A 14,741-nucleotide genomic window follows, 5' to 3' on the forward strand; every position below is an offset into this window, starting at 1 on the left:
AGAAATGGGGAAAGGATTCCCTATTTAATAAATGGTGCTGGGAAAATTGGCTAGCCATAAGTAGAAAGCTGAAACTGGATCCTTTCCTTACCCCTTATACGAAGATTAATTCAAGATGGATTAGAGACTTAAATGTTAGACCTAATACCATAAAAACCCTAGAAGAAAATCTAGGTAGTACCATTCAGGACATAGGCATGGGCAAGGACTTCATGTCTAAAACACCAAAAGCAACGGCAGCAAAAGCCAAAATTGACAAATGGGATCTAATTAAACTAAAGAGCTTTTGCACAGCAAAAGAAACTACCATCAGAGTGAACAGGCAACCTACAGAATGGGAGAAAATTTTTGCAACCTACTCATCTGACAAAGGGCTAATATCCAGAATCTACAAAGAACTCAAACAAATTTACAAGAAAAAAACAAACAACCCCATCAAAAAGTGGGCAAAGGATATGAACAGACATTTCTCAAAAGAAGATATTCATACAGCCAAGAGACACATGAAAAAATGCTCATCATCACTCGCCATCAGAGAAATGCAAATCAAAACCACAATGAGATACCATCTCACACCAGTTAGAATGGCAATCATTAAGAAGTCAGGAAACAACAGGTGTTGGAGAGGATGTGGCGAAATAGGAACACTTTTACACTGTTGGTGGGATTGTAAACTAGTTCAACCATTATGGAAAACAGTATGGCAATTCCTCAAGGATCTAGAACTAGATGTACCATATGACCCAGCCATCCCACTACTGGGTATATACCCAAAGGATTATAAATTATTCTACTACAAAGACACATGTACACGTATGTTTATTGCGGCACTATTCACAATAGCAAAGACTTGGAATCAACCCAAATGTCCATCTGTGACAGACTGGATTAAGAAAATGTGGCACATATACACCATGGAATACTATGCAGCCATAAAAAAGGATGAGTTTGCATCCTTTGTAGGGACATGGATGCAGCTGGAAACCATCATTCTTAGCAAACTATCACAAGAACAGAAAACCAAACACCGCATGTTCTCACTCATAGGTGGGAACTGAATAATGAGATCACTTGGACTCGGGAAGGGGAACATCACGCACTGGGGCCTATCATGGGGGGGGGAGGGGGGAGGAGGGGGGGATTGCATTGGGGAGTTATACATGATATAAATGATGAATTGATGGGTGCTGACGAGTTGATGGGTGCAGCACACCAACATGGCATAAGTATACATATGTAACAAACCTGCACGTTATGCACATGTACCCTAGAACTTAAAGTATAATAAAAAAATAAATAAATAAATAAATAAAAAAGAAAAAAAAAAAAAAAAACACTAAGGGTGCAAGCTGTTGGTGGGTCTATGAATCTGGGGTCTGGAAAATGGTGCCTCCCTGTGTGGGGGCTCCCACCCTATATGCTTGTTCTGCAATGCCCGAGTAGAGGTTTACCATGAGGCTCTGCCTCTTGGAAAAGGTTCTGCGTGAACACCCAGGCTTTCCCATACATTCTCTAGAGTCTAGACAAAGGCTCCAAAGCCTCTAGTTTTGTGCTGTGTGTACCTGCTGGCTTAACACTATGTGGAAGCCACCAAGGCTTGGAGCTTGCACCCCTGAAGCAGTGACCCAAGCTATACCTGTGCATCTTTCAGCCATGGCTGGAGCTGGAGATGAAGGTGTAGGGGTGCAGGCAGCAGTGTCCTGAGGCTACACACAGCATTGGGGCCATGGGGCTGGCCCAAAAAACATTCTTTTTTCCTAAGCCCCAGGGCTAGTGAAAACAAGGACTGCTACAAAACTCTCTGAAATGCCTTCAAGGCCTTTTTCCCAATGTCTTGAATTATTAGCACTCGGCTCCTTTTTTATGGAAATACCCAAAGCCTTCTTGAATTTTTCCCCTGAACATCAGCTTTTCTTTTTGACCACTTGGCTAGGTTGTAAATTTTACAAAGGATTAAGCTCTGCTTCTCATTTAAATGTAAGTTCCAACTTAAGGTCTATTTCTTTGGTCACACATAATACCCACAAGGCTCTTCGACACCAGCAGGACAACTCTTGAGCTTTGCTGCTTAGAAGTTCATTCCACCAGATACACCCTAAATCTTCAACCTCAAGTTCAAAGTTTCAGAGCTCTCCAGAGCAAGGACACTGTGCAGACAAATTCTTTGCTAAGGCAAAACAAAAAAAACTTTTGCTCCTGTTCCCAGTAAGTTCATCTTCATCTGAGACCTGCTAAGCCTGGCATTCACTGTCCATCCTTCTGTCAGCCTTTTAATCACAACTATTTAACAAGTCATTACAATGGTCCAAACTTTCCCTCATCTTCCTGTCGTCTTCCAAGCTCTCCAAACTCTCTAACCTCTGACCATTACCCAATTCTGAAGCTGCTTCTACATTTTCAGCTATCTTTGTCACAGCCTGGCAATGTGGTAAAAGGAGAAAAGTCCATTATCGGGGGAACTTCAAGAAGGCTTTAGATATTTGCATTGAAAAAGCCCAGCGCTAACAACCAAGAGATTGGGGAAGGCCTTGAAGGCATTTCATAGCTTCACTTTGCAGCATTTTCTGTTTGTACAGAAAGAAAAGAGGTTTAATTGACTTACAATTCTGCAGGCTGTAAGGAAAGCATAGTGGTTTCTGCTTTTAGGAGGACTCTGGAAGCCTCCCATTTATACCAGAAGGCCAAGTGGCAATGAAATGTTTCATATTCCAGGAGTAGAAGCAAGACAGAGAGAGGAAAGAGGTGCCACATCCTCTTACACAACAAGATCTCCTGAGAACTCAGTATCAGGAGATCAGCATCAAGAAGGTGGTGCTTAACTATTGGTGAAGGATCCACCCAATACCCCTCATCCACCCCCCACTGTTTCCAAACAGAAGCCTAAGGCAGAGGCAGAACCTCTTGGAAAACCTCTACTAGGGCAGTACAGAAGGAAAATAAGGGCCTGGAGCCCCCATATAGGATACCACCATCCTCCAGACTCCAGAGTCATAGACCCACCAAAAGCTCCCACACTCAGTATGGAAAAGCTACAGGCACTCAACACCAGCCCAGCCCATGAAAGCAGCCATGGGGGCTAAAGCCTGCAAAGCCACAGGTGCACTGCCCTAGTAGAGGTTTTCCATGAGCCTCTACTTCTGTAGCAGGTTACTCCCCGTTCCTACTACCCACCGCCCTTGCACCACTGTACTGCCAGCCTACTCCTCCCCACCTTACCCACCTCTTCTTACTTCCAACCCCACCCCTCTCAAGTACATGAATAAATCACCTTCCACCAGGCCCCACCTGCTACATTTGGAATTACAATTTCCCATGTGTTTTGGTAGGGACACAGAGCCAAACCATATTATTCTGACCTTGATTCCCCGAATATCATATCCTTCTCACTGAGTAAAATACATCCATGCCTTTTCAAAAGGTGCCAAAAGTCTTAACTCATTCCAGCATTAACACAAATGTAAAAGATTCAACATCTCATCTGAGAAAAGGCTACAGTCCCTTTTGCCTGTGAGTCCCTGAATTTAAAAGGGAGTTCTTTTTTTTCAAGGTACAACGATGGTACAGGCATTGGATAAGTTTTCTCAATCCAAAGGGAAGAGATTTGTCAGGAAAACAACACAAATGGGATCACAGGCCCAGTGCAAGTTCAAAACCCAGCAGGATGGTATCCGTTTAATCTTACAGCTCCAGAATCATCACGAGAACTCACCATCATGAGGAAAGCATTAAGGAGATGGTATTTAACCATTTGTGAGAGATCCTCCCCCATTACCCACCTTTCACCCCTCACCCCCACCATAATCCCCCCATTCTCCCCAATTCCCACCTTCCAACACCCACTGCCCTCCATGATTAAATCACCTTCCACGTGTCCCACTTCTAACGTTTCCGATTACAATTCCACCTAAGTTTCTGTAGGCACATACAGCCAAATCTTATTCTGTCCCTGCCTCCCCCAATCTCATATCCTTCTCAATTTGCAAAATACAATAATGCCTTACCTACAGTCCCCCAAGGTCTTAACTCATTCCAGCATTTACTCAGATGTCCGAAGCCCAAAGTTGTATCTGAGACAAGGCTGTCTCTTCTGCCCCTGAGCCTCTGAAATACAAACAAGTTAACTACTTCCAAGGTACAATGATTGCCCAGGCATTGAGTAAGAATTTGCAGCCAAAAGGAACATTTTTGCCAGAGAGAACAAAACACAAATGGGACTTACAGGTCCCATTAAAGTCCAAAACCCAGCAGGCCAGTTATTCAAACCCACAGCTCCAAAGTCACCCTTTTTTAATCCTTGTCCCACATCCAGGGCACAAGGGTGTGAGGGCTGGACTCCCAAGGCCTTGGGAAGCTCTGTACCTGTGGCTTTGCAGTGTTCAGCCCCGCAGCTGCCCTCATGGGCTGTGCTGTTGTTGAATGTCTGTAGTTTTTACCCATAAAGGGTACAAAAAACTTGGTGGGTCTCTGAATCTGGGGTCTGCATGATGGTGGCCTCCAGTGTGGGGGCTCTAGCACCATATTTTCCTTCTGCACTGCTCTAGTAGAGGTTTCTCATGAGGCTCTGCCTTTTTGGCAGCCTTCTGACTGGACACCCAGGCACTTTCATACATCTTCGGAAATCTATGTGGAGGATCTCAAGCCTCTGGACTAGTGCTCTGTGCACCCACTGGCTTAACACTATGTGGAAGCCACCAAGGCTTATAGCTTGCACCCTCTGAAGCAGTGACCCAAGCTGTACCTGTGCATCTTTGAGACAAGGCCAGAGCAGGAGCTGGAGCTGCAGGGAGCTACAGTGCTGCCTGCATCCCTGCTGCACACAGCAGCAGGACCATGAGGCTGGCCCAGGAAACCATTCTTTTCTCCTAGGTCCCAGGGCCTGTGACAGCAAGGGCTGCTGCAAACATCTCTGAAATGACTCCAAGGCTTTCTCCCCCATTGTTTTGGCTATTAGCACTGGCCTTCATTTTATGCAAATTTTTGAAGCCATCATGAATTTTCCCTCTGAAAATCAGCTTTTGTTTTGACCACTTGGCCAGGCTGCAAATGTTCCAAACTTTTGAACTCTGCTTGTCATTTAAATATAAGTTCCAACTTGAGGTCATTTCCTCCGTCACACAAAAGAGCACAGGCTGTTTGACACAGACAGGACACCTCTTGAGATTTGCTGCCTAGAAGTTCATTCCACCAGATACACACTGAATCATCACCCTCAAGTTCCAAGTTTCACAGATCTCTAGGGCAAGGTCACCCTGCAGTCACATTCTTTGCTACAGCAAAACAAAAGTAACGTTGCCTGTAAGCCTGGCCTTCACTGTCCCTCCTTCTGTCAGCATTTTAATCACAACGATTTAACAAGTCTCTACAATGGTCCAAACTTTCCCTCATCTTCCTGTCTTCTTTCAAGTTCTCCAAACTCTCCAACCTCTGGCTGTTAGCCACTTTGAAACTGCTTTTACATTTTCAGCTATCTTTTTCATAGCCTGGCAATGTAGAAGGAAAAAAAAAGTCAATTTTCAGGGGCAAACTTCAAGAAGGCTTCAGATCTTTTCATTAAAAAGACCTGTGCTAATAATGGCCAATACAATGGGGAAAAGGGAAAAGTCATTGAAGGTATTTCATAGCTTCACTTTGCAGTACTAAATTTCTGTATGATCACAACGAAAAGGGGCTCATAGTTCTGTAGGCTGTAAAGAAAGCATAGTAACTTCTGCTTCTGGGAGGACTCAGGAAGCCTCAATTATATCAGAAGGACAAGCAGCAATAAAATGTTGCATATGGCAGGAGTAGGAGCAACACAGAGAGGAAAGAGGTGTCACACCCTGTTATACAACCAGATCTCATGAGAACTCAGTATCACAAGGTCAGCATCAAGAAGATGGTGCTTAACAACTGGTGATGGATCTACCCCGCAACACACTCCACCCCCTACTGTTTCCAGGCAGAAGCCTGATGCAGAGGCAGAGCCTCTTGGAAAACCTCTACTAGGGCAGTGCAGAAGGAAAATATGGGCTTGGAGCCCCTATGTAGGAGGCCTCCATCCTCCAGACCCCAGATTCATAGACCAACCAACAGCCCACACCCTCAATATGGAAAAGCTACAGGTACTCAACACCAGCCCAGCCCATGACAGCAGCCATGGGGCTAAAGCCTGCAAAGCCACAGGTGCACTGCCTTAGTAGTTTTCCATGAACCTCTGCCTCTGCAGCAGGCTACTCCCCCCTCCTACTACCCACCACCCTCCCACCACCCTATGGCCAGTCTATTCCTCCCGACCCTCCCCACCCCTTTTTCCTTATTCCCCCACCCTCCTCTCACCCATGATTAAATCACCTCCCACCAGCCTTCACCTCCAAAATTTGGGATTACAGTTCCACATGAGTTTTTGTAGGGAAACACAGCCAAACCATATTATTCCGACCTTGACCCTTCCAAATCTCATGTCCTTCTCACAGGGTAAAATACAATCAGGCCTTTTCAAAAGTTTCCAAAAGCCTTAACTCATTCTAGCATTAACTCAAATATAAAAAGTTCAAAGTCTCATCCAAGACAAGGCTACAGTCTCTTCTGCCTATGAGCCCCTGAAGTTAAAACAGAGTGCTTTTCTTTAAAGGTACAATGATGATACAGGTATTGGGTAAGCCTTCTCAATCCAAAGGGAAGAAATTTCCCAGAAAAATATCACAAATGGGACCACAGGCCCAATGCACAACCAAAACCCAGCAGAACAATATTCATTCAAACTCATAGCTACAAAACCATGAAGAGAACTATCAGAAGGACAGCATTAAGGAAATGGTGTTTAACCATTTGTGAAGGATCTGCCCCCAACCCCTGCCGTTCCCCCTCAATCCCACCATAACTCCCCCCAATTCTCCCCACCACCCCTACCTTCCAACCTCCACTCTCCACCATGATCAAATCACCTTCCACCAGCCCCCACCTTTAACATCTCCCATTACAATTCCACATCAGTGGGACACAGGGCCAAATCATATTATTCTGTCCCTGCCCCCACCAATCTCATGTCTTTCTCACATTGCAAAATACAATGATGCCTTCCCTACAGTCCCCCAGATCTTAACTCATTCCAGCATTTACTCAAATGTGTAAAGCCCAAAGTTTCATCTGAGACAAAGATATAGTCCCTTCTGCCCATGAGCCTCTGAATTATAAAACAAGTTAACTATTTCCAAGGTACAATGATTGTACAGGCAACAGGTAAGTATTCCCAGCCAATAGAAGAAAAATTGTCAGAAAGAAAAACAAAACACCGATGGGATTCACAGGATACATGAACCTCCAAAACCCAGCAGGCCAGTCATTTAATCCTACAGCTCCAAAATCATCCTTTTGGAATCCTTGTCCCACATCCACGGCACAGGGGTGTGAGGGCTGGGCTCCCAAGGCTTTGGGCAGATCTCCACCTGTGGGTTTGCAGTAGTCAGCCCCTGTGGCTGCCCTCATGGACAGGGCTGGTGTTGAGTGCCTGTAGCTTTTCCACACTGAGGGGGCAAGCTGTTGGTGGGTCTATGAATCTGGGGTTTGAAGGATGGTGCTGTGTGAGGGCTTCAACCTGATATGTCCCTTCTTTCTTGCCCTAGTAAAGGTTTCCCATGAGGCTCTGCCTCTTGGAAAGGCTTCTCCCTGGACACCCAGGCTTTTCTGTACATCCTCTGGACTACAGACGGAGGCTCCCAAGCCTCTAGTCTCTTGCTCTGTGCACCTCCTGGCTTAACACTATGTGGAAGTCATCAAGGCTTGGAGCCACTGCTGAAGTAGTGACCCAAGCTGTACCTGTGTATCTTTCAGCCATGGCTGGAGCTGGAGCTGCAGGGATGCAGGCAGCAGTGTCCTGAGGATGCACACAGCAGCGAGGCCACAGGAGCTGGCCCAGGAAACCATTCTCTCCTAGGCCCCAAGGCCTGTGACAGCAAGGGCTGTTGCAAAGGTCTCTGAAATGCCATCAAGGCCTTTTCCCCATAGTCTTGGCTATTTGCACTAGGCTTTTTTTCACGCAAATATTCTTAAGTGTTCTTGAATTTTCCCCCTGAAAATCAGCTTTTCTTTGTGACCACTTGGCTAGGCTGTAAATTCTTCAAATTTTTGAGCTCCACTTCCCATTTAAATAGAAGTTGCAACTTGAGGTCATTTCTTAGGTTGCACATAAGAACACAGGCTGTTGAACGTAGAGGACACCTCTTGAGCTATGCTGCCAAGATGTTCATTCCACCAGATACATCCTAAATCATCACCCCCATGTTTGTAGTTTCACAGATCTCCAGGCTAAGGCCAATCAAATGTAACCTTGGCTCCTGTTCACAGGAAATTCCTCATTTTCATCTGAGACCTTTTAAGTCTGGCCTTCGCTGTCCATCCTTCTGTCAGCCTTCTCATCACAAGTATTTAACAATTCTTTTCAGTGGTCCAAACTTTTCCTCATCTTGCTGTCTTCTACACGTTCCCAACTCTCCCGACCTCTGTCTTTTACCCACTTCTGAACCTGCTTCTACATTCTCAGTTATCTTGTCACAGCTTGGTAATGTAGTAAAAGAAGAAAAGTCCATTTCCAGGGGAAAATTCACGAAGGCTTTCAGATATTTTCATGAAAAGAACGTGGGTGCTGGTTGCCAAGACAGTGGGGAAAAGGCCTTGAAGGCATTTCATAGCTCCACTTCACAGCACTAACTTTCTGTATAATCATAAAGAAAAGAGGTTTAGGCCGGGCGCGGTGGCTCAAGCCTGTAATCCCAGCACTTTGGGAGGCCGAGACGGGCGGATCACGAGGTCAGGAGATTGAAACCATCCTGGCTAACACGGTGAAACCCCGTCTCTACTAAAAATACAAAAAACTAGCCGGGCGAGGTGGCGGGCGCCTGTAGTCCCAGCTACTCCGGAGGCTGTGGCAGGAGAATGGCGTAAACCCGGGAGGCGGAGCTTGCAGTGAGCTGAGATCCGGCCACTGCACTCCAGCCTGGGTGACAGAGCGAGACTCCATCTCCAAAAAAAAAAAAAAAAAAAGAGGTTTAATTGGCTCACGGTTCTGCAGGCTATAAAGGAAGCATAGTGGCTTCTGCTTCTAGGAGGACTCAGGAAGCCTCCCAATCATACCAGAAGGCAAGGGGCACAGAGATGCTTCATATGGCAGGAGTAGGGGCAAGACCGAGAGAGGAAAGAGGTGCCACACCCTATTATACAACCAGATCTCATGAGAACTCCATATCACAAGGTCAGCATCAAGAAGATGGTGTATAACCACTGGTGAAGGATCCGCCCTTCCATCCCCACCTCCACCTCCACCTCCCACTGTTCCCAGGCAGAAGCCTACTGCACAGGCAGAGCCAGATTCATAGACCCAACAACAGCTTGCACCCTCAGTGTGGAAAAGCTGCAGGCACTCAACACTAGCCCAGTCCATGAGAGCAGCCGCGGGGGCTAAAACTTGCAAAGCCACAGGTGCACTGCCCTAGTAGAGGTTGTCCATGAGGCTGTGCCTCTGCAGTAGGTGATTCCCTACTCCCACTACACCCCACCCTTCCACCACCCTGCAGCCAGCCTACTCCTCCTCACCCTACCCACCCCTTTTTCCTTCCACCCGACCCACCTCCCATCCATGATTAAATCACTCTCACCAGGCCCTCTTCCTTCTGTCATTCTCCAATCCCTCCAAACCCTCTCAGTCTTTGTTTGTTACCCACTTGGAACCTGCTTCTCTTTTTTCAGATATCTCTAGAGTGGGGTTGGCTATGTAGTAATAACACAAAACCTGATTTACGGAGGGAAAATTCAAGGAGACTTCAGAAACTTGCATATACAGAAGCCCTGTGCAAATGAGCCAAGACAAATGGAAAAAGGCCTTCAAGACATTTCACAGCTCCTCTCTGCAGTTCTAATTTTCTGTATTATCGTAAATAAAAGAGGTTTAACTGACTTGGGATTCTGCATGTTGTGAAGGAAGCATAGTGTCTTTTGATTCAGGGAGGAGTCAGGAAGCCTCCTAATTATACCAGAAAGCCAAGGGACAATGAGCTGTCTCCCATGGCAGGAGTAGGAGCAAGACAGAGTGAGGAAAGAGGTTCCACAGCCTGTTAAACAATCAGATAACATGAGAACTCACTATCAGGACAGCATCAAGGGGATGGTCCTGCATCGTTCGTGAAGGATCTACCCGCACCATTTTATGACTAAATCTTTTTCCACCTAGGCCCCACCTCTAACATTAGGGAGTATAATTCCACATGAGTTTTGAAAGGGACATAGAGACAAACCATATTATTCTGTCCCTGACCCTACGAACTTCATGTCCTTCTCACATTGCAAAATACAATCATGCCTTGCCAGCATGAGTCTTAACTCATTTCAGCATTAACTCATTTCAGCATTAACTCAAAGTTACAAAGTCCAAAGTCTCATCTAAGTTAAGGCTCCAGTTTCTTTTTTCCTATGAGCCTCTGATATAAAAAGCAAGTTCACTGCTTCTAAGGTACAATGATGGTACAGGCATTGTGTAAGCTTTCCATATCCAAAAGGAAGACATTTCCCAGAAAGCTTCTTATTTCTATCTGAGGCCTCCTCAGCCTAGCCTTCACTGTCCATGTTTCTGTCAGGATTTTTGTCACAATCATTTAACCAGTCTCTAAGATGGTCCAAACATTTTCTCATCTATCTGTCTTCTTTTGAGCCCTCCAAACTCCTACAATGTCTGTCCATTACCTAGTTCCAAAGCTGCTTCCACATTTTCACGTATCTTTATAGCAATGCTCCCATCCTCATTTGCCATTTTCTGTATGATTCATTTTGAAAAAGAGGTTTAATTGGCTTATGGTTCTGCAGGGTGGACAGGAAGCACACTGGCTTCGGCTTCTGGGAGGCCTCAGAAATCTTTCAATCTTGGTGCAAGGCGAAGAAAGAGAATTGTCTAACATGGCAAGAGCAAAACATGCAGAGTAGGGAGGTGAATAGAGTTTTCAATGACCAGGTCTCATGAGAAGTCACTCATGATTGTGAGGACAGTAGCAAGAGGATGCTGCTAAACCATTCATGAGAAATTTGCCTTCAGGATTCAATCACCTTAGACCAGGATCTACCTTCAACATTAGGAAATATAATTCAACATGAGATTTGGTGGGGACACATATTCAAATTGCATCATCAGTCTTTGAGTATAAAGACATCCACAGCAGGCTTTATACAGCCAGCTTCTTTGAGACTCTTCACACGGTTTGAAGTCTACAGCATATACACTAAAATATTCATACTTTAAAAAGCAATAAAGTAAGTGGTATCTTTCTTCCAAAAGTTACACTGCTGGTGTAGGCATTCATAGCCTGATTTAGTTCATGTTTGCTACTCTTTCTATTCTATCACCATATTAACTGTTTCCTACACAATTCTATATTCAGCTGAGTTTCAACTGAGAACAAAAGCATCCTTGTCCTACCACCAATAGCTGGCACTAGCTCTTTTTTAGTGTTATTATTCTGCTGTAGAAAGTATCCTTGAACTGGAAACAGTCCACAAAGGAGTATCTAGTCATTTAACACTATCAATTCCTGGGTGACTTTTTGAAAAAATAGTATCTCTTGTTGCAAGAAATGCTGCATCTGTGAGTCCATGTTTCTCACTCAAATTGGATGAAAATGGTGAATTTCAGCCACAGTGTCCCAAGAAATCCTGTTCCTGTGATTCTGATGTCATCAGCCTCTGCACCTCTGTCTTCCCTTCTGCCCCACATTGCCTGCTTTTCATGACATTGGTAAAAGCTTCCTTGTGTATGTAGATGATGTCTAGGATGTTGGCCTGGTGTCCCTGAGACAGCCCCAACAGGTCCATGACTGGGTCCAGGTCCTGCCTGGGTTGATTGGCAAAGAGCTCACTGACGGTGTTGAAGGCATCTCTGGTGAAATGATGGCCTGTTCCAGCTCCAAGACCTGGCCGACGCTGAAGAACTGGTTGCCTTCTGATGCTCTTTCTTAAAGCCTGTCACCGTCATCTGCTTGCATGTCAACTCACTGGCTGTGAAGTTGAGCTGAGTGTCCTGCTGTCCATCTTTTTGGTGAATCACTCGAAGCTGTCAATTTTGCTCTCCCACTCCTAAAGGTTGAGGGTCATCCTGGGGGTGGGCTCAGGGTCAGGAAGAAGCTGGAATTCACCATCTCATCCTTCTCAGCCTTCCTCTTGCCCTGTCTCCAGGCTGTCTCTTCAGCACTGGTGGGGCACATCAGGAAGTGATGGAAGATGTGGCACTGTGCCTGCAGCCAGGAGCTGGCCGTGTGGTTCATCCACCAGATTGGGCCCTTTCTGTACTTGAGCATAGAGTTGTCCTCAAGATGGCCTGTGGTCTGCCTCTTGGCACCCAAGAAGCCCACAGTGCTGTAGGAGCCCTGAAGCATGGACTGGGGCCCCAAGGGCAGCGCACACCCTGCTCCTGAGCCTGCTGCTCATTTTCTCTATGTGGCTCCATTTGTAGCACAGTTGTTGCACTGAGGCCTGTGCATGCCAGGCAAGGCCAAGGTGGCTCAAAGAGCAACCAGCCACCTCTGCAAGGGTGTGCCAGGAGCAGGTGGACCAGCCACCAACCTCACTCGCTGCCAGTCAGGGTAAATCAGTAATTCTGCCCTGGAGGTAGGGCCCCAGTGCCATCTGCTTTTCCTCAGGCCTCCGCTCCATCAGCCATCAGGGGACAGCTACTCAGTCTGTGGAAACCTGGCCACCCCTGCTTCCTTGAGTGGGTGAGGTTGGTGGCTGGTCTACCTGCTCCAGGCACACCCTTGCAGAGGTGGCTGGTTGCTCTTTGAGTCAGCTTGGCCTTGCCTGGCATGCACAGGCCCTGGGTATTAATAAGCTGCGCTGAGTGAGCTTGTCCTATCTTGTGCCAAATTCTAAGTCTGGCCAGGGCCACAGAAGGCTGAGTCCCCTGGGTGGTAATCCTGGCTGCTGCTGGGGGCCCACAGTGCCTCTCCCCTCCCAGGGCCCAGGATGAGGCCCGACTGGGTCAAGACCCTTTAGATATGGATCTTGTTCCCCAGGAGGGGGCCTCTGTCCCACAGGTTGGGTGAGAAGATGTATGGCATGCTGCTGGCTGCTAGGGTTGTTGGGAGGCCACATTTACCCTTCCCTCCAGGGACATCAAAGTTTCCAGCTTCCCCTTTGAGAATGACGTCCCAAGGGCCAGGTGCCATCTGGGGCTGCAGGGCAGCTGTCCGCATGCTGCCCTGGCTTCTTCCATGTTTGCTCATCACTACCCACCAAGGGGGGTCAGATGCAGGCACCATGCAGGGCGGTTGTCTCTGGACCTGCGTCTTGGTATCACGGAGCCAGACTGGACCTGGTGACAGGGCCCTGATGGGGTTGTCCTGGTGGTCCTGGGGTGTCCAGAGCAGATGCAGAATGGAATTGCTGTGAGGATGAATGAGATGACTCTCAGCACAGAACAGGCACCTGGTGAATGCTCAGGGATTACCCTCAGTGGCTGCCCAGAGGCCAAAACCACCCACCTGATAGCGACTGTCCCTAAGCCAGGAGGAAGAGAAGAGAGCAGGTTCCACTCACCTGAGTCTGATTAGTCAGCTGTGTTGAGATGTGCCTCTCACCTAGAAAACAGTCCTTCACGCACAACCACTCACAGACTCTGCTGTGTGTCTCTTACTGCTCCACAACACAGAGGCGATGGGGACTCAGCAACAGCGACATCATGGGATGACACAATCCACCACAACGGGAGCCTGCTTGTGTCAAGAGGGCCCAGAGTCAGGGTCCTCTATCCCCTGAACTGACATGTGTGCATGCATTGTGTTTGCGCATGCGTGTGCGTGTGTGTACATATGGGTGGGTGTGTGTCTTGCTTCTCTGGCCAGGCCTAGCTGCTCCACTCACAGGTGCACCCACGTCCTCATCACTGTCACCACCAGGGCCCAGGGCCAGGATTAGAGCCTCCACAAGTGCTCCCCAATCTCTACCCTCCCCACTGAGGGTTGTCCTGGGGATGCAGACAGAGGAAGGGCACCGGGCAGAGCAGAGAGGGCTGGCACCCTCTCTAGGTAGAACCCAGGTCGTGTGTAAAGCTGTAGTTCTGCCAAGCAGTGCTGAATTCAACACATCTTCTCACATTCTCTTTCCAGCAACCCTCCAGGGTGCCCTAACTCAGCTTCCCTACAGATGGAGACAAGAAGGCTCCACAGACAAACCCCCTGCCTGAGGTCACACAGCGGCCAACTGGCCAGGTTCCTACTGACCAGGTGCCCCCAACCAGGTCCCCACTGATGAGGCCCCTAATGACCACTCCTCCACTGTCCAGGTCCCACTGACCAAGTCCCCACTGACCACGTCTCACTAACCAGGCCCCCATTAATAGGCCTCATGGACCAGACCCCACTGACCAATTTCCCACTGATCTGGTCCCCATTGACTGGGTTCCCACTGACAAGACCACAATTTACCAGGTTGCCGCTCACCCCAACCCCACTGAACAGTTCTCCATGGATCAGTGCCCAGCTGACCAAGCCCTCTCTGACCAGGCCCTCACTAACCAGGCTGCAAGCCACTAAAGCCCCACACTGACCAGGCCCCTAATATACTGAGTAGACCCCACCAACCAGTTTTTTATAGTTCATGTTTCAACCGATCAGGCCCCACTAATAAGGCCACCACTGACCAGGTCCCCACTGACTAGGCTTCCAATGACTAGGTCACCAGGTCCCCACTGGTGAGGCCTTCACTGAGGAGGCCACTGCTAACCAGGTCCC

General features: G+C 47.5%; 1 protein-coding gene across 1 annotated transcript in view; it reads right to left on the reverse strand.

The window, feature by feature from the left end:
* Positions 1-13,125: 13,125 nt before the first annotated feature.
* LOC104677925 (ankyrin repeat domain-containing protein 18A-like) overlaps positions 13,126-14,741 on the reverse strand; it is a 60,429-nt gene continuing 58,813 nt past the window's right edge. The window contains 5 exon segments of the mRNA XM_030937889.1: positions 13,126-13,229; positions 13,232-13,306; positions 13,309-13,368; positions 13,371-13,395; positions 13,549-13,642. Coding sequence (XP_030793749.1) covers positions 13,126-13,229; positions 13,232-13,306; positions 13,309-13,368; positions 13,371-13,395; positions 13,549-13,642 — 358 coding nt within the window.

The sequence above is a fragment of the Rhinopithecus roxellana genome, chromosome 9 (assembly GCF_007565055.1).
Source record: "Rhinopithecus roxellana isolate Shanxi Qingling chromosome 9, ASM756505v1, whole genome shotgun sequence".
Lineage (NCBI taxonomy): Eukaryota > Metazoa > Chordata > Mammalia > Primates > Cercopithecidae > Rhinopithecus > Rhinopithecus roxellana.